This window comes from Maniola hyperantus, chromosome 24 (genome assembly GCF_902806685.2).
Source record: "Maniola hyperantus chromosome 24, iAphHyp1.2, whole genome shotgun sequence".
NCBI classification, from domain to species: domain Eukaryota; kingdom Metazoa; phylum Arthropoda; class Insecta; order Lepidoptera; family Nymphalidae; genus Maniola; species Maniola hyperantus.
Genome location: NC_048559.1, coordinates 6,925,187 through 6,946,099, shown reverse-complemented (window position 1 = coordinate 6,946,099; position 20,913 = coordinate 6,925,187). Strand labels below are relative to the sequence as shown.

The 20,913-nt window shown below is 37.9% G+C and overlaps 1 protein-coding gene across 2 annotated transcripts in view; it reads right to left on the bottom strand.

The window, feature by feature from the left end:
* Nucleotides 1-20,913, bottom strand: part of LOC117993503 (dopamine receptor 1-like) — a 228,085-nt gene that overhangs the window by 122,479 nt on the left and 84,693 nt on the right. Inside the window, exons 2-4 of one of the 2 annotated variants that reach the window (XM_069506974.1) lie at nt 15,784-15,937; nt 3,174-3,261; nt 618-798 (exon numbers count right to left, since the gene is read on the bottom strand). In XM_069506974.1, the coding sequence (XP_069363075.1) occupies nt 618-798; nt 3,174-3,261; nt 15,784-15,819 (305 nt within the window). In that variant the 5' untranslated portion in view covers nt 15,820-15,937. The remainder of the gene's footprint in view (nt 1-617; nt 799-3,173; nt 3,262-15,783; nt 15,938-20,913) is intronic. The other variant, XM_034981309.2, reaches the window with a different exon arrangement.

Here is a 20,913-nt window from a genome sequence, read left to right as displayed (position 1 = left end):
GACCGATTTTAAAAATTCTTTCACCAGTAGAAAGCTACATTATTCCTGAGTGACATAGGCTATACGGGATCTTTAAAAACCTAAATCTACGCGGGCGAAGCCGCGGGGATCAGCTATAAAGAATATTAGCCATGTTAAATGACAAATATTCCCTTTTCCTCTCCAATTAAGCGTCAGGCTTGTGCTAGGAGCAGGTACGACAATAGTGCAACGGGCGGGGTTTGAACGTCGACCTTTCGGTTTTCAGTCCACTCCTATACCGGTTGAGCTATTGAGGCTCTTTTATTTATTGCTATGCTAAATAAAATGTACATAAACATACCCCAATAAATCGTTGACTCCAGCAAATTTCATGACGGTTGCCGCAACAAGCATGTCAGCAATTGCCAGCGATGCCAGAACAACTTGCCCTATCAATCTAAACCCTTTGTCTGTGTATAATTGAATATTGATATGTAACAAACTTACGCCAATAATTTAATCGTTGATGCCAGCGAATATCTGATGACTGCTGCAACAAGCAATTACCAGTGATGCCAGACATAAGTTACCTACCTATCTGTCTCAACCCTCTGTCTGCGTATATTGCTATCCAGACTAAGATGTAACGCACTTACCCTAACAAATCGTTGACGCCAGCAAATGTCATGACAGCTGCTGCAACAAGCATGTCAGCAATCGCCAGCGATGCCAGAAACAGGTTGCCAATCCGTCTCAACCCTCTGTCGGTGTATATCGCTATGCAGACCAGGATGTTGCCAGCTGTACTCACAAATATCAGGAGAGAGAGAAATATACCTGTAACAATAATATTAATTTAGTACAACTAATTGCCTGACTTTCGTCATCATCATCATCATCATCATCAACCGATAGACGTTCACGGCTGGACTCTCTGAACAAAACAACTACTGAAAAAATTTCAACCGCCCATTTTCCCTAAGGGGTTGAATTTTCAAAAATACCTTCTTATCGGATGCCTACGTCATAATACCTATCTGCATGCCAAATTTCAGCCTAATCCGTCCAGTAGTTTGAGCTGTGCGTTGATAGATCGGTCTCTCAGTCAGTCACTTTTTCATTTTATATATATTACTAGTTTATGCTCGCGACTTCGTCCGCGTGGACTACACAAATTTCAAACCCCTATTTCACCCCCTTAGGGATTGAATTTTCAATAATCCTTTCTTAGCCGATCCCTACGTCATAATAGCTATCTGCATAACAAATTTCAGCCTGATCCATCCAGCAGTTTGAGCTGTGCGTTGATAGATCAGTCAGTCAGTCAGTCAGTCAGTCACCTTTCCATTTATTTATTTAGATTTAGATTAAGCAGGGAAATTATTTTCTGATGAGCCCTTATGCGAATAAGTGTGGCCCAGGGCCCTGCTTCTAGAAAGTAATACTTAATACCTTTAGTTGAAGCTGTTTACCTAGTACGTACATCGTTGATTACATTTTAGACAGAGCAACTTAATCTAGTATTCTTTAGGACTTGCGTAGACGACGCACTTTTTATGCGATCTAGTTCGCGTCGCACAAATAGTTTCCTTCCCCACAAAGTTCGTGGCAGACTTTTCACAGACTCAAAGCATACGAGAAGATATCAACACGATACTATAAGTCCCGCAAATTGCTATTGCACTGGAACCATGTCTCATTAGCATCGAAAATATGTCATTTTGATGTCAGCCGACATAAAATATACCATCAGCTCTAAACTTCAGTCTAGTGCTGCCGTCACTAAAATGGCGGCCACGCGCATTAGTAATTTGCGGGACTTATAACAATAACTGGCTCAAAGCAAAGTGAACTAGAGTGAGGAAACTCTTGGTTTGATCCTGAATCGACATCTGTCTAATATTAGAAAAAGAAAAAGAAACGTAGCTGTTGCCAGTGTATGTGAAGCCTCGGCGTTTTGTTACAAGCTTCATCAGTCATGAACTGTGCTCGAGGTATTTTTTTTTTCAGAAAACCCCCTGATATTTATATGTCATATATGCCATTAATATTTTATTAGAAAAATATTATTATTTGAAGGCATCTGGTGCGGAGGGCTCAATCGCTTTGAACGTGAGTCGCATCCCACGGTAGTCTACTTATAGTACAACCCATCGGAAATATCTGCGCACCTCGCTGGAATGCGCTTCCCCTCAGGTTGTAAGTAGGTATAAGTACAACTCTGAGTTAGCGCGTGCTATCGTGAACGTTCTTTTTTCTTTTTTATTGCAGTATGCTGTGATCTGGTCTGGGAAAGTACTACAGTGTTTTTGTGTCAAACTTTTTGCGCGTCGTGTCGGTGATAATCATTGGTGTTCTGTTTCCACGGACTCAAAAGTGTTCCACAGATAGTCCGTCGTCTCCGGAGGTCCTTATACATTGTGTGACACAGACAATTATTATATCGAACATGAAGCAATATTTATTCTTGGCACACATAACCTTGTGTCTAGACGTGCTTGCTGATAAGTAAGCAAATAGCTATTAGCTTTGAAGCATTGGGTTTCTTATGTAAAGAGCAGTGGTATTTTTGGAATTCTAGCCTTATTCCTTGTCCTCATTATAAAAGAAAACTTTGAAACAGGCAGGCCTATGGATATCTACTGTGATGACGTATTTGTATTTGTATTTATTTATTTTTCGATTTAGACTTACAACTACAAGTACTTAAGAAAGTCAGATAAGTATAGTACAATACAATTATAAAATAAGTGTACAAAATATGGCATAGAATCTAGATAATACTAGTTAAAAATGGCATAAAAATTACTAAGTTACCCAAGCACCTTGTCATTTAGAAATCAAATCGTGTTATTTGTAATTAAAATGTCATAAATATATAATATAAAAATGAATTACTAAATGTGTTGCTCATCGCAAATCTCGAGAACAGCTGAACTGATTTTGCTAATTCTTTTTTTATAATTTTCCTTGAAGTACGAGGATGGCTCTTATGGAGAGACAAATAAAAAAAAAATTGATCGACTGTTAGGCGGAACGAAGTTTGCCAGGGCAGCTAGTAGGCATACTATAAAACATTTCGTGATAGCCTAGTAAACTAAAGTTTCTCATTCTGAGAGGAAACCCGTGATTAGTAATGGGCTGGTGGTGAGTTCATGAGTTGAGATGATAATGATGATGCATGTGGTGATGATGATGAAGCCATTACTTACCGACGAGCAAAATAGACAGTAGAGTGACCGCGTCAGGATCTTCCGCTTCTTCATATTGAACTGTCGTTTCATTAAATTCTGGAGCCACCTGCGGGCAAGAATAAATAGATAAATAAAAACCCAATTTAAAAAACAAGTCTAGTTTGAGAAGAGACTCGCACACGAAGGGTTCCGTGTCATAACGTTCTCGCTACTTCTGGCCGAAAATAGCATTAGTCATCTCAAGTTGCGTTTAAGGAAGATTGTGATTAAAAAAACGCGGGTGAAGTCACCGTGACTTCGCGCAGATTTTGGTTTTTAAAAATCCCCTAGGAACATTTTAATTTTTCAGAAGAAAAAGTAGCCTATGCCACTCTTCAGGTCTTGTAGTGTGACGTTGTAAATTTTGAACTACTAACTAGCGTTTCGCTTTTAATAAAAATCAATTTTGTTCAAAGTATGTTGGTGCCACCTAGCATCAAGGTGCAGAACTACGCGTGGGTCGATGTTCAGAGTTCATTCGAGCCACAATAGATGGCGTTTGCTTCGTTGTCAATTGTCGTAAAAATAAAACAAAATAATTAAATAAAACCATAATATCATTTGTTTATTGTTAAGTCATTAACAAAACGGTTCTTATAATATATCCTTAGGTTCCGCAAATATTCAAAAATGAATTGGCTTCATGATCAAACTAAATGAGAGCGGCCACACTCGGGTTGCGTCTGGCAACACCGATTGGTGAGATTTAGAATTTTTCTGGAGTCAACATGTGAAGACGAATTTTTTCGTTCCAGGAAAATCTCACTCTTTTCGCCCATGGCTTCGCCTGGGAAAATACAATAGTTATAAATTTAGTCATCCTAACGTATTTCAATGTTTCATCAATTATGGTGAGTGAAAAATCAAGTAATGTGGATTCGACAAAATGGCGGTTTGGTTAGAGAAAATCCTAATTTCATGATTTCCCTTTCAGTTCCAGTTATTTTACCTTCCCAAATAAATGAGGATAATGGGTTGTGGGTGGACTCCTGAAAACCATTGGTGGCCAGGAGTTCAATAGGTGAGTTGTGTTTGATCGGGAAAACTCCACGTGTCGAAATTTTCACACAGCACAAATTATAATCTTGTTTTTTCTTTGTTGCAGGGTTTCCGTTTGCGTTTCCGTTTTTAGTTTTCGGTTTTCCGTTTTTTTTGCTTTCGTTTTCCGTATTCATTTCTTTTGCACATTCACGTTGGCAACTTAATTTCTATGGATAAGACTTGGTGAAAATCTTTGTAAGGAAACATTTCGGTTGTGAAGAATCAAGTTAAATTGAGTTTTGGATCTTGGCCGATGCCGTCCAGCTACATTGCAGTCTTCGCACCTACAAGTAAGCAAATGTTTGTATCCTGGAACAGTTTAGTGAACCTTCTTAGTGTATGTGTACAGTAAGAACCCTGTCTTTACTACTGAGCTTTTATTTTGAAACAATTTTATGAATTTTACTGTGTCATTGTCTATTCCATGCCAATGGCATCTTAAATTTAAAACATAGATTTTATGTACTATCTACCTAAGGCATTCTAATGTATCTAAATTAAGTCTTGGCATTAAGCTAGAATAACTAAGCATTATTAGCCATCACTATGTATTAAGCGACCCCGGTAAAAGTTACATTAAAAACAATTTTGCCTAACATCTAGCAAATTTCATTTATAACACCTCATATACATTACAAGGGAGTCGACGGCTAGCTTCTATTCTTTACTAGGTAGATAGATCAAGTAAGTAAAATTATTTTTTTTTCCTCTAATCTTTGTAAGGTGGTAGATTATTCCGTATCCGGGTATATTTCTATTCCGCCCAATTTACCACCCTTACAAATGGCGCCCGAACGTTTTTTTATATAGTTATTTCAGTATATTTTGAGAAATTTTGTGAATTTTATGAAATGTACTCCGCTGATTGTACAATTTTCTAAGTAGTGACACATTGCAAAGAGCACTAAGCTGTTTTTATGGTTAACTAACTAAATAATAACTAATAGTTAGAAATTTTGTCTGATAGGTTAAGTAATTTTCTGAGTATAGTCCAACATTGGTTTTTTCTTATTTAATTAACACATTATAAATGGTGCTTATGCCGTTCAATTATGTTATTTGACTTACCTTGGAGGTGTATAAGTGAATGTTTGCCTTCAGTTTAGTAATAAACATTGCTTAACTGAGTTGTTGTTGGGTATTGCTTTCAATAGTAAGTACATCTTATGTTTGAAATTTCCGGTAACTTAGTATAATTAAAGTTTTGAAACGCTATGTGCCGTTAACTAGTTACACACATACATTTATAAATACTAAGAGTTACAACTTGTGAAACTAAATATATAAACTATATTCAGAGATTACATTAAGTTCAAGTATGAAGTTATGAACAATTTTTTTTCAGTGACTTGATACTTCATTATTTTGTTGAAATTTTGTTTAGAGCTGTGTTAAGGTTATGATAAAAGCTACTTCACACACAAAACATGTTAAGTTTAAGTGAATGCTGGTAGTTTAAAGTGACATTTAGAAACAGATTTTGTTGTATTTTAGGTTATGTGTTAAAAGTGTAAAGTAACAGTCATCAAACCATTGCACAATCTCTTTGTTTTTTTTTGAAAGATAATATGCTAGTCAGAGTTCATTGCAACTTTGCTGCCTGTTTACTTTTGTAATTGTAAAGGTTGTAACACACTGTGTACTCATAAAGGTGATACTGCACCTTACAATCATTTATTCAATTTTGGGAAGTTTATTTTGTTATATTTTGTTTACTATAGTAATAATATGTGCTTGTATTATTAACAATATTTTGGAATAGGAACATAATTGATAAAATAGGTTAGGATAGACTTAGGAATATTGTTTTTGTTGTGTATTTTGCTTGTGTATATTTAATAGTTTAAATAACTTCTTTTGTGTTTGTGTTTAACCAATTTGTATAAGGCTAAACATAGACAGTTACACAAGCTCGATATTTTGTTAAATGTGTTTTGACTTAACACAATGGAACAGACTTTTGCCCAGTTTCATTCACTTTGAAGGACGAATTGTGTTATGAGGTATCCATTCGTTCCGAAACTCCAGCACCTACAGTGCTAGGTTTAAAGAAACAGTTAAAACAATTAATTCAGGAAATTCCTTCTGAATCAATTTTAGAGACAGATTTCTCTTCTGAAAGTGAGTTAGGGGTTATTACTAAAAAACTTCAAGACTTAGAAGATTTATTAAAAAAGTGTTCTGACACTAAAGATAGACATGCCCTCTGTAGGTCTAAAGCTTTAGCTTCACATTTGTACTTTAGAATTTTGAGAATACAGTGTTCCGAACTCAGCTTAATAAGTAGGAAGAGTGAATTACATACAAAGTTGCAGAGTTTGATTTCCAGATTAGATGCTGACAATGAGTCGTCTCACGACGAATCACTGGATTCCGAGAGTACCGCCGTTGACTGCACTGGTGATAAAAATGTTGCCAAGTGGAAGTTAAATTTCAACGGACAGGGTGATCCGCGCAGTTTCATCGAACGCGTTGAGGAATATAAAAGATCTTATGGCGTTTCAGATGGAAAATTATTTGTTTCTGCATTTCATCTTTTTACAGGCCGAGCATTGTTATGGTACAGAGGCAACAAATGTCAAGTTTCGTCTTGGTCAGAATTGAAAACTTTATTTTTAGAGGAATTTGATGCAGTAGATTATGACTACAGGTTGCTAGGTGAAATTCGAGCAAGAACACAAGGCTCTGAAGAACCTGTGTCTATCTATTTCGCTGTAATGTTTGGCATGTTTTCAAGGTTGTCAACACCACTTTCCGAAGAACAAAAGTTACAAATTTTATTACATAATATTCGCCCTTTTTACTCAGAACAATTAGCTCTTGTTGACATTAAGTCTGTCGCAATGTTGAAGGAAAAGTGTCGCAAACTAGAGGCTGCGAGGCAGCGTTCCGCCTTATTTTCTGAGCCTACTAACAGTAAGGCAACTTTAAGTTCAGAGTTTGCTTACAAACAAGTGACAAAACAGATAAACACACTTTCAGTCACACCTGCACCTAAGGTTGATACAAGTAAAGGCACTGATTTTTCGAAAACAAATAAACAACTATGTTACAAGTGCGGCAAGGGTAACCATTCCTTTAAATTTTGCAGGACAGTTCCGAAATTTATTAGATGTTTTTCGTGTGGACGTCAGAACTTTACAGTAAAGACATGTCCAAGTTGTAGTAAAAAGGCGATTAGTAAACCCGCTCCGGACAAAAATTCAAAAAACTAATTAGTAAGAACTGTGCAGAGACACAAGTAAAGAACTTGGTCATTAACAACAAAACATCCCTTTTACCTGACACAGTTCTGTATTCAGTGGATAAACGAGACTTTAGGCCATATTTAAAGGTTTTTGTTGACGGTTTTGAGATTACAGGTTTACTAGATTCCGGTGCTTGCGCGTCAATTTTGGGTAACCAGGCGCACAAGGTTTTTTTGAGATTCGGTTATAAATTGCATAGCAGTATTGATACCACATTTTCAGTGGCAAATGGAGACAAACTTGATTGCATGGGTTATATGTTTATTCCGATTACTTATAATTCCGTAACTCACATAATAAAAATTTTTGTAGTACCCTCTATAATAGCGGATGTTATTTTTGGCTGTGACTTTTGGAAAACATTTCAGTTAGCCCCTGGCATTTTTGATAATTTAGAATTAATTAAGGCACCTTCTCAATTTTACAATATTTGTGCGATTGATAATGAACAAATTCATACCATCACTTCTTTTGAAAACTTATCATCTCAACAGAAAGAATTAGCCCAGTCTGTAGTAAATAAATTTTTAGATATTTCTTCAGAGAAAATTGGATTGGGTAGAACAAAATTAATTGAACATGTTATTGACACCGGTGATGCTTTGCCAATAAAAATAAAACAATATCCACTTTCTCCCGAAAAGAAGGAAGCTTTAAGTAAAGAGTTAGATAGGATGCTGGAAATGGACGTAGTTACTCCGAGTGAAAGCCCTTGGAATAACCCAGCAATTTTAGTGAAAAAGGCAAATGGAGACTGGAGATTTTGCCTAGATTGCAGGAAATTAAATTCAGTGACAAAGGGGGATTCATACTCAATACCGTACATTCCACAAATTCTAGATAGCTTGAAAGAGGCAAGGTTTTTATCATCGATTGATTTAAGTTCAAGTTTCTGGCAAATTCCGTTAGCTAACGACTCTCAGGAAAAAACCAGTTTTACAGTTCCTGGTAGAGGGTTATTCAAATTTAAAGTCATGCCGTTTGGCCTATGCGGTGCACCAGCACGACAGCAGAGGTTAATGGACCAGTTATTTAATCAAAATTTTTGTAGTGATATTGAAAACGGAATAGTATTTTGTTATATAGATGATATTGTTATTTGTTCTGCTGATTTTGAAACCCATTTAATTTTATTAAACAGAGTTCTGGATAAACTAAAAATGGCTCAACTATCCATAAATTTTGATAAATGTAATTTTTTTAGAAACTCTTTGAAATATTTAGGGTATATAGTGGATGAATTTGGTTTACGCACAGATCCTGGAAAAGTTGCCGCAGTTTTGAACTTTCCGACCCCAAAAACTGCACAGGAGGTAAAGATTTTCCTAGGCACTTGTTCTTGGTACAGGCGCTTTATTAGGAATTTTTCAACCATCGCTGCACCACTCAATAGACTAACGAGTAAAGGAAAGAACGCACCTAAATTTGAGTGGAGCGAACAGGCAGAGGTAGCATTTAATACATTGAAGAATGCGTTGGTAACCGCACCTGTTCTTGCGGTACCGAATTTTGAAAAAACCATTCAAAATACATTGTGATGCTTCTGCATATGGTGTTGGCGGTATGCTGACGCAAGAAACCGATGGTTGCGATCATCCCATTGCGTATGTCAGTAGGAGCCTAAATAAAAACGAAAGGAATTACAGCGCGACGGAACGCGAGGCTCTAGCTGTGATTTTTGCAGTGGAGAAATTTCAGGCTTATTTTGGTTCCAAGCCAGTCACAATTATCACAGACCATGCATCCCTAAAGTGGTTCTTAAATTTAGAAAATCCCTCAGGACGACTCGCCAGATGGGGTTGTAGATTATCACAGTATAATTTTGTTATCGAACATAGGAAGGGTTGTGATAATGTAGTTCCGGATACCTTGTCGAGACTCATACACGTAGATGTAGTTGGTGATCGTAATGATAACTCTAGTCAACAAGTTTTGGTAGATGACTGGTATGACAAAACATTTAATGGCTGTAAAATCAATCCAGCAAATTTTCCGAATTTTAGTATTTTGAACGATAAACTATATCGTTACAGTAAATGTAAATACCAGCTTCTCAGTGAGTTCGACTGGAAAGAGGTAGTCCACAAGAACGACATCCTTAGAATTATGCAACAAAACCATGCAGACGCAACTGCAGGTCATTTTGGTGTGTTCAAAACTCATCGCAGATTATCCCTCAGATATTTTTGGCGTGGTATGTATAAGGACGTGGTTGAGTACGTTAAGAATTGTGATACTTGCTCTGCGTATAAACACACGACATCAGCCACTCCAGGTCTGCTAGGGAAGCCTAAAGTCTGCGAGAGACCTTTTCAGGTCATTTCGGCTGATTTAGTCGGACCTTTGCCTAGGTCTAAATCAGGATTTACATTTCTTTTTGTGGTGACGTGTTGTTTTTCGAAATATACAATGTTGTTTCCGTTACGGCGTGCCACAGGTGCCGCTGTTGTTAAAGCGCTAGAGAATTTTGTATTTTTGAACCATAGTGTTCCAGAGACTGTGATTGTGGACAATGGGTCCCAATTTACAGGATCTGAATTCCGTAATCTCATTAAGCGTTATAATATTCCGAAATTACACTACACACCACTGTACACTCCGCAAGTTAACCTTGTTGAGAGGTACAATAAGGTTGTTATGACTGCTGTAGCCGCTTTTGTGAAAGATAACCACAGGTCCTGGGACGAAAACCTGTACAAGGTCCAGTTCGCCATAAACAGTGCGGTTAATGAATCCACTGGATTCTCCCCGTTCTTCCTTGTCCACGCTAGAGAACCGGTTTTAAATGGTTCCTTCTATAAGGACACGGATAAGGAGTACGAGGCCGGAATTCCAAGGGAGGAATACGCAGGAAAGTTTGGAACTTTGGAGGACATATTTGGTCAGGTTAGGAGAAATTTGTTTCAGGCTCATGCAGAGTATGCAACGCATTACAACTTAAGGCGTAGGTCTGCAAGCTATTCTGTTGGGGACATAGTGTGGAAAAAGACCTATCCACAAAGCGACGCTACAAATTTTTTCGCAGCTAAGCTGGCACCTAAGTATGAAAAGTGCAGGGTTGTCAAGGTTTTGTCACCTTTGGTTTACGAACTAGTTAGAGTAGCTGACAACCACCCAATAGGCACTTGGCATATTAAGGATATTAAGAAGTAGATATTTGCCATTACTTAGTTTGGTCTAAACTGTTTGAATATTTAAGTTATCAATATTCAATTAGGAATTTGTATGAGTGTAGTGATGTTCTGAATTAACAGTTACATTACCATGGTTCAGTTGAGGATGAATGTAGTGGATGTATGTAGGGATGAATATGTGATGATTGGAATGCTTGTGGTAGACCAACCGGTAGAGAAAGTAAAAATGCAAATATCGTACTTTGGGGATAACGAAAAGGGGGGGTTTTGTGTTTTGTTTTCGTTTTCCTTCTAGATAATGGATCATTTCTGTTATTTTTCCGATTCTGTTCCGAGATCTATTTTCTAGGAGAGTTATTTCGTTTTTTTTTTCTCATATTCCGATTTTGATTCGGTTTTATTTTTCCGAATGGGATAGAGAACGGTTGCCATATCAGATGGACCCGTTCACAACCAGTTTTTCCGTATTTGTTGAGTAACAAATATTAAGATGGTAGTTTAAAAGAGTGAACCACCGTAGGCCTAGACGCATTCTATCAGTCAGCTGAAGAATGATGCCAAGATGTTTCCACTCAAGTGTCTTAGACACCATGAAGTTTTTTTGTATATATTCTTTTTAGAAGTTAGGGTTGTGTAGTTAAGTATAATGTATAAAACCTTACACTGTTTTCAGTATATTTATTTTGTTAGACAATTTTCCTTGTTAGTAGTAGATGTGCGTTCACGCGTAACTTCTGTGTTTTTTTTGTTTGTTTCAGGCAAATTGTTAGTAGTTGTTGGATGACGCTGAGGGCAGCGTGGTTCAACCTGTTGAACCTTTTCGTAGGAGGGGAAGTATTGTGACGTTGTAAATTTTGAACTACTAACTAGCGTTTCGCTTTTAATAAAAATCAATTTTGTTCAAAGTATGTTGGTGCCACCTAGCATCAAGGTGCAGAACTACGCGTGGGTCGATGTTCAGAGTTCATTCGAGCCACAATAGATGGCGTTTGCTTCGTTGTCAATTGTCGTAAAAATAAAACAAAATAATTAAATAAAACCATAATATCATTTGTTTATTGTTAAGTCATTAACAAAACGGTTCTTATAATATATCCTTAGGTTCCGCAAATATTCAAAATGAATTGGCTTCATGATCAAACTAAATGAGAGCGGCCACACTCGGGTTGCGTCTGGCAACACCGATTGGTGAGATTTAGAATTTTTCTGGAGTCAACATGTGAAGACGAATTTTTTCGTTCCAGGAAAATCTCACTCTTTTCGCCCATGGCTTCGCCTGGGAAAATACAATAGTTATAAATTTAGTCATCCTAACGTATTTCAATGTTTCATCAATTATGGTGAGTGAAAAATCAAGTAATGTGGATTCGACAAAATGGCGGTTTGGTTAGAGAAAATCCTAATTTCATGATTTCCCTTTCAGTTCCAGTTATTTTACCTTCCCAAATAAATGAGGATAATGGGTTGTGGGTGGACTCCTGAAAACCATTGGTGGCCAGGAGTTCAATAGGTGAGTTGTGTTTGATCGGGAAAACTCCACGTGTCGAAATTTTCACACAGCACAAATTATAATCTTGTTTTTTCTTTGTTGCAGGGTTTCCGTTTGCGTTTCCGTTTTTAGTTTTCGGTTTTCCGTTTTTTTTGCTTTCGTTTTCCGTATTCATTTCTTTTGCACATTCACGTTGGCAACTTAATTTCTATGGATAAGACTTGGTGAAAATCTTTGTAAGGAAACATTTCGGTTGTGAAGAATCAAGTTAAATTGAGTTTTGGATCTTGGCCGATGCCGTCCAGCTACATTGCAGTCTTCGCACCTACAAGTAAGCAAATGTTTGTATCCTGGAACAGTTTAGTGAACCTTCTTAGTGTATGTGTACAGTAAGAACCCTGTCTTTACTACTGAGCTTTTATTTTGAAACAATTTTATGAATTTTACTGTGTCATTGTCTATTCCATGCCAATGGCATCTTAAATTTAAAACATAGATTTTATGTACTATCTACCTAAGGCATTCTAATGTATCTAAATTAAGTCTTGGCATTAAGCTAGAATAACTAAGCATTATTAGCCATCACTATGTATTAAGCGACCCCGGTAAAAGTTACATTAAAAACAATTTTGCCTAACATCTAGCAAATTTCATTTATAACACCTCATATACATTACAAGGGAGTCGACGGCTAGCTTCTATTCTTTACTAGGTAGATAGATCAAGTAAGTAAAATTATTTTTTTTTCCTCTAATCTTTGTAAGGTGGTAGATTATTCCGTATCCGGGTATATTTCTATTCCGCCCAATTTACCACCCTTACAGTAGTATATTCATGCAAAAAATCACGTCGATCCGTAGCGACGTGATTGAAGGACGGAACGATTAAGCGTTCCGGTACGATGCTGTGTAGAAAGCAAAGAGGAGGAGGAGGAGGCGGAAGAGGAGGCGGAAGAGGAGGCTTAAATAGATTGAGTATAAACTGCCATACCCTTTCCATGTTAGCCCGCTTCCATCTTACTGCCACCAGATTAGATTCCAGTTAAGGGCTAACTTGTGTCTGAATAAAAAAAACTTCTATTAAAAGTTCAAGAGGCCACTTTGTGCGAACTAAGTTCTTCTTGAGTCATAGTGAGTTTGAAAAATAGCTCATAGAAGTTTTATATTCCACACATTTCTAAGCTATTTATAAAACTTTCTTGAAATAAGAGGGTGTTGTATAACTTTTGTTGAAAAGTGAGTACAATTGGGCATTTGACTACATCAAAAATAAATTATTTCTCAGTGATTATTACATAGAGGGTTTTCCAAAATACGTAAAATCCACGTCCTTTGTTGGTTTTAAGTGTAATAACCATTTTAAATTATCGATTAAACTAAAAAAAAGCACGTCAAATGATTGTGACGTCACACACCGGTATTTCATAGAATCTATTACTAAGCGCGCGTTTTGACGTTTGATAAAAAGTTACTGATTTGACTAGTTGTCAAATACCGTATTATAACTATTAAATTACTTTTTAAATGAAAGTTTATTTAGATTTATTTTCAGATTGTCATATTCCCGTGGGAACTCTGAGTTTCCAGGATAAAAAGTAGCCTTTGTCACTCTCCAGATCTTTAACTATATTCATGCGTTCCGGTACGATGCCGTGTAGAAACCGACAAGAAGTACGGGTTTAATAAAAACTGCCATACCCCTTTCAAGTTACCCCGCTTCCTTCGACTGCATCATCACTTACCACCAGGTGAGATCGCAGTCAAGGGCTAACTTGTAATGGAATGAAAAAAGGAGTCCTTTGGTAACATTTTAGGGCATTGTGCCTGCAGATTAGCCTGCTTCCATCAAAGTACATTCCACTTATAGTGCATTCAAAATAAACTGGCGTGTTTCCACTTGAGACCGTCATTAACAATAACAATAGGATTAAGTCGTGGCGGGTGAATTCAAAATGCTCCTTTAAAAATGAATGGGCTCTATGAGTGTTTGGTTTACTACCCCTATTGTTTACGTGGCATGTTGAATGTGAATCCTAATGTTATTGCTAATGACGATCTCATGTGGAATCACGCCAGTTTATTTTGAATGCACTATACCACCAGGTGAGATCGGTGAATAAAAAATCTTTCAGTTTCCCACCCAGGTTTTACTATACGGAGAAAGTTTGTTCTACAAAACAACTGGAGCGGTGAAATTGTGCAGAGCAACCGTGGTGCAAAATGTTTTACTTTTTCATGAAAGAGCAGTGTTAAAAAAGTGTGTTTAATTTTTTAAATTTTTAGGGTTCCGTACGTTCTCAAAAGTATTGTTGTCTGTCTATCTGTCTGTCTGTCAAGAAACCTCTAGGGTACTTTTCGTTGACCTATGTAGGGGCTGACTAAGTAATATTGTAGGGGAGCATTATACTCGGTAGTTAAAGCAAAACGCGTAGTTGTCAGTCCCTACCAACCGACCGTTGAGTGAATATCGTTCATCGATGAACACATTTATTTTTTATTTTTTTATTGATTACGTTAATTTCAATACTTAATACATTTAAAATATACAAGTTCGCCATCCTCTAGAAACTGTTGAAGTTTATGTGAGGATGGCGAGTTCGCGTTATACAAATTTAATAAAATATAGGTAGAAAAACATGAGCTAGCGAATCAGCATGCTGATTGAAGCAAGCCTACGAGGCCGCCTAATCGCTTGTGAAACGCATTTGCTAGTAAGGTGGTAACTAACCAAGGCCGAAACCCGTCGTAAGCAGACGGCCGTGGCATGCAAGGAAGTAACTTTTTTTAGGGTTCCGTAGTAAACAAGGCACCCTTATAGTTTTGCCATGTCCGTCCGTCTGTCTGTCCGTCCTCGGTTAATCTCAGAGACTATTAGTGCTAGAAATCTGTAATTTGGCATGGGTATAAATATTAATCACGCCGACAAAGTGGTGAAATAAAATTTTGATAAATAATTTTTTTTATGGTAGCTCCCCTTACATGTAAAAAGTGGGGATGAACTTTTTTTTCTCGTCTACCCCATAGTGTGGGGTATCGTTGAATAGGTCTTTTAATTTAAAAATACTGTGGGTCTGGAAACATCATTTTTTGATTATTAGATCTGTTTGTAAAATATGATGTTTTAAAGTGTTTATTTTTATTAGAGTAAAGTGTCCCCCCCTCTCCCCCCCCCCCCTCTATCAGCCAAATGGTGTATACGAACGTGAGAAATTTCACAGCAGTAGTATATATAATCAATTTTAAATAAATGAAATGAAATGAAATGATTTATTTGTTTTAAAAGGTCTTTTTAAAATTGTGCCAGGGACCCTGAAGTAAGTTTGCAAAACCTGTATCTCAGGATACTTTTTTTGCATTTTGTTTCTGTTTTTTATACACCTTAAAATCCCGGGTGTAATCCATGGTTTGATCACCCGTTTACTTTTAGGGACCTTCACTGTACTGGAATTTTCAGTCAGTGATTCAGTTATACTGTTTATTAATTTATCAGTTACAAAGTGTGGGTCATAACAAAATAATAACTCCGGTAAATTTTTTTGTGCTAAAACTAAAAGCTAAAGGAAAACTATCATTGCTAAGTAGGGTTCACAGGTTAAGGAGTTACATCTGTTTTTCGAAGATTGTGACTACGGAACCCTACACTGCGCGTGGCCCGCCACGCACTTGTTTTAAACTTACATAACTCACATTAGTGGGTGTTAAATTGGAATCCATCTTAATCTTCTACCAGCATGCTCCCCTCAAATCTTGGTGTCCATCTTCCATAGAAAGCTTTGCGACTGGTTGCGCAACCAAGCTATGCGTGGATGCTCCATTTTGCACCATCACATCGCTGTAACAAAAAAAAAGGTTGTAAAGGTTTACATTACCTATGGTAAACGTTTTAAATTTCATAACACACGCATAGGTTTGTCAATTTATGCTCAAAGTTTACCTTTAACCTTAGTCATAGAGGTATGCATTGATCAAAGATTAACGATAGCCGTAACACAACTTTAACCGTCTGTCGTGCAACTGAACCTTAGTAAGGCTAACCGATAAATTTTGCTGTCAGTTTTACTTGTGCCCCAGTCACTATTGTGGTTGATGGATAACCTACTGTCAAAGTTCACTACAGTTAGGGAACTTCTCACAAAACCTCGAGACTTTGACGTCACTGGCAGGCGTCAAATGTTTGTGCATTTGCTTCCTCACGGATAGCCCTAAGGTAGCCCTATTTTTCTATGACTTCACGTCACCATAGTCTAATATTTGACACATAGTCGATTCAGGATCAAACCGAGAGTTCTCTCACTCTAGTTCACTCTGCTACTGTGGTGGTGACTGATATTTGGGTGAGGTGACAGGGCAAATATCTAGGTAAATCTATGCTGCATTGATTATTCACCACCATGACTCACGATTGACGAAATGACGATTGCCTGGTGAACCTATCGTCAAATGCGTAGACACCATAGGTTCAGTTGCATGACAGCCGGTTAAAGTTACGTTATGGTTATCATTAAACTTTATCCACTAATAAAAGCAAAGTGGGTTGCATAAATCCCACGATTAACGGTAATAGTATTTTGATCCAAAGTTAACCAACTCCGACAGTCGCATCGCGACGCATTTTGATTTTACTAATGATCAAAGTTTATAAATAACCGTAACATAAGTTTAACTACTTGCGATGCAATTGGTGCTTAGTCGGTAGGTCGGTAGATAAATGATCTGTATATGTAAATGTAAATGAAAAATATTTCCACACCATTAACTTGGCAGTAAAAGCGAGCAACAAGTTTAAGCTTTCAACGCCAGGATAATTTGTCTCTGTTCCCGGGATGCTGGATAGGAGGTATCTGGTAGTTTATGCGGTATTCAGACAAGATGTATGAGCCACAGAATAAATAGAAGCAATTTTCTTTTATACTTCGTACTTACTATATACTATAATAACATAATATATATACAATAATAATAAAAATAATAACATCTTTGATAGCCTAGTGGTTAGGACGTCCGCCTTCTAATCGGAGGTCGGGGGTTCGATCCCCGGCACGCACCTCTATCTTTTCGGAGTTATGTGCGTTTTAAGTAATTAAATGTCACTTGCTTGAACGGTGAAGGAAAACATCGTGAGGAAACCTGCATACCTGAGAGTTCTCCATAATGTTCTCAAAGGTGTGTGAAGTCTACCAATCCGCACATGGCCAGCGTGGTGGACTATGGCCAAACCATTCTTACTCTGAGAGGAGACCCGTGCTCTGTAGTGAGCCGGCGATTGGTTGATCATGATGATGATGATATACTATAATATGTAGTTTATGCCCGCGACTTCGCCCGCCTGGACTGTTCAAACAACCCCTATTTTACGCTCTTATAGGGGCTGAATTTGTAAAAATCCTTTGATTACCTACCAAATTTCATGATTCTAGGTCAACCGAAAGTACCCTGTAAGTTTCTTGACAGACAGACAGACAACGAAGTGATCCTATAAGGGTTCCTTGAACCCTAAAAATAAATAAAAAGCGTTGCGATATTTTTCTTGTGAGATAAACAAGTCTAAAAAAACTACCGCCGCTATCCGCTAACATAATTTGCGAACCGTTTTGCAGTGTTGTTACACAGCGTCAAACCCAATCGGATTTGCATAGGGTTTTTACGCGGATATTGAAGTACACGAGCAATTTGCTGTGAAAATACGTGAATCAAGTTGGTTGCGCGGTAAGATTCGCTATAGTGTACCCACAAATTGCACTGTTATATCTACTGACTGACGGATATGTTGGCTTCTTCTTCTTCTTCGCTTTGGGTTGGTTTCCGTACTTAAACGTTTCCGTCTGTTGTGCATTTATATATATTACTAGCAGATGCCCGCGACTTCGTCCGCGTACTGGTTTCACATGAAATCTGAAAATTTCCCGCTGCAAAAGGCTTCACTTACCTACTCACTCAGTCTCACCTTAAGACACGGAACCCAGAATACCTAAATGCCAATTTTCATATTATCTCTAACTTCAAAAACGTAGGATTTTCATGTAACCCTTCCACCCCCATTTTACTCCTTAGATCCTTTCTTATCTGATACCTACCCTCTAGAAATAGCCTACATTTCAAATTTCAAGTAAAAATAACAATTGTTAAAACTTTTCTATAAAAACATTGCCCCCCTATTTTACCACCCTTAAGGGGGGATTTTGCCCAAATTGAATTATACAGATTTTTATTATTTCAAGCTAATAACCTAAATGTCGATTTTCACGTCTCTAACTCCAAAAACATAGGACTTTCATACAACCTTCGACCCCCCCCTTTCACACCCTTAGGGGGGGAATTTATTAGCTGACACCTACGTCCTAGAAAGAACCTAGCTTCCAAATTTCAAGTTTGTAGGCTTTATAGTTTCTGAGATTTCGTGATTAGTCAGTCAGTCAGTGAGTGAGTGGTAATTCTCTTTTATATATTTAGATGTTGGCTTAACTCTCTATTGTAAGCACCTTGTCTTCCCATAATCATACAAATAAACTATTTCATTTCATTACTATAACTGTGTATGTATATGTAACCAGAACGCTAGCAAAAGCGAAGACAGGTGATAGTACTGATGATCAGTGATTTATAATACCATAAAAAACACGAAAAAAATAAAAAATCCTATATTTTGTAAAATTTCACGATATGTCAGTACCCCTAGTAAGTAGTAAGGGACCTTTTTTTTTCGGGTTGTGCCACACATGACATGGTTTATTCCGGCGCTTCTTCTACTTGAGGTCTTTTGAGTTTACTACTCAAGTATAAGAGGCGCCGGGATAACCTAACCTAACCAGGTCTAGCTGGTAATGTGTGGTACAGCCTTAAAAAATAAACGTTTTTCTTTCTTTCTTTCTTTCTTTCAGTACCCTTATTATAAATGTGAAAGTGTGTTTGTTCGTTGGTTTGTTGGTTGGTCCTTCAATCACGTCGCAACGGATTGAGGTGATTTTTTGCATGGGTATAGTCAAAGACCTGGATAGTGGCATAGGCTACTTTATATCCCGGAAAATATACGAGTTCCCACGGGATTTGTAAAAACCTTGTCATTTATATCAATGATCCTTACCTAATCCACGATTCATCATCGTCATCATCATCATCAGCCTGTGGACGTCCACTGTTGGATATAGGCCTTCCCTAAAGAGCGCCAACACACATGGGCCTCAGCCTTCCTCATCCTTCCTACTAATCCATCATTAGTAGGAAGGTATTAACTAGTTCACTCTGGTAATATCTGGATTCTTTGATCCCTTTCTTAGAATAGCGTGTAGTTTTAGGAATATGTACATACGGTCATCCTACGACAATAGTTCAAAGGGTGAGGTCTGAACCTTTCAGATTTCAATCCGCCCTTTGAGGGATCACCAAAATGCTTTCCAATAAACACGCCCAAGGCCCTTCGCTTTGTGCGTTATGAATTTGGAATCGGGGAAGGAAATCGCGTGCCAAACCAAAATAGTAATAACTTTCCATTACAAGAGGATAATAAGCCGACTAGGTTCAAGGCATTTGATAAGGCAGTGGTCCAACCGCCGGCGAGAAAACGACTAACTATCAGCGATTTTCTCTCTCAAGAAACGCACAATGAATTTACATTCCGTGCAAAAGTTGCCCTCTGACTGTTCACACTGCCGGCGACGACTCGCTTTACTAGTTTTGTCGCTGAGCGACCAGCTTTCAAAAATAAACTCGCTCAGCGATATTCGTTCAGCGATGCTCGCTCGCTTGAACACGTGTACGCGCGCGCGGTTTGCACAGGACTGAGTGACCGCGGGCGAATGGCGCGAATAATCGCTCGTCGCGCTTGCACACTCGCTTATGGCCCGGCGACAAAACTATCGAAACTACACACTCCCTTCCCGCTGATCGCCAACTCGTTTAAGTTTCTAGTTCTAGTCGTTTCTCGTTCATCGTCGGCGGTTGGACCACTGCCTCAGAATAGTGTGTAGTTTTAGGAATATGTAGGTACATACGATCATCCTACGACAATAGTTCAAAGGGCGAGGTTTGAACCTTTCAGATTTCAATCCGCCCTTTGAGGGATCACCAAAATGCTTTCCAATAAACACGCCCAAGGCCCTTCGCTTTGTGCGTTATGAATTTGGAATCGGGGAAGGAAATCGCGTGCCAAACCAAAATAGTAATAACTTTCCATTACAAGAGGATAATAAGCCGACTATGTCCAAGGCCTTTGATAAAAGCGTGGGTTTTGGAGCCGTCACCAAAACCCCAAGCCCAAACACGATGGAAATAAATTAAATTACGAAACGCTTAACATTTGTTTGTTTTATTGTAAACTAGCTTATAATATTATGCTCGCGACTTCGTCCACGTGGACTTCAAAAATTTAAAATTCCTATTTTAACCCCTCACGGCCGCACGCATATAATCGTTACTTAAGACATGAATTAGTATGGATAAGGAATGCCTTAAGTAACGATTAAGCGACTCTGAGTACGGCTGTTAGAGGTTGAATTTTCAAAAATCCTTTCTTAGCGGATGCCTACGTTATAATAGCTATCTGCATGCCAAATTTCAGCCCGATCCGTCCAGTAGTTTGATCTGTGCGTTGATAGATCAGTCAGTCAGTCAGTCGGTCACCTTTTCCTTTTATATATTTAGATGACTAGCTTATGCTCGCTACTTCGTCCGCGTGGATTACACTTTCATAACCCAATTTTACATCCTTGGGCGTTGAATTTTCAAAAATCCTTTCTTAGCGGATGCCTACGTTATAATAGCTAGTCTGTATTCCAAAATTTCCACCCGAACCGTGCAGTGGTTTCAGCTGTG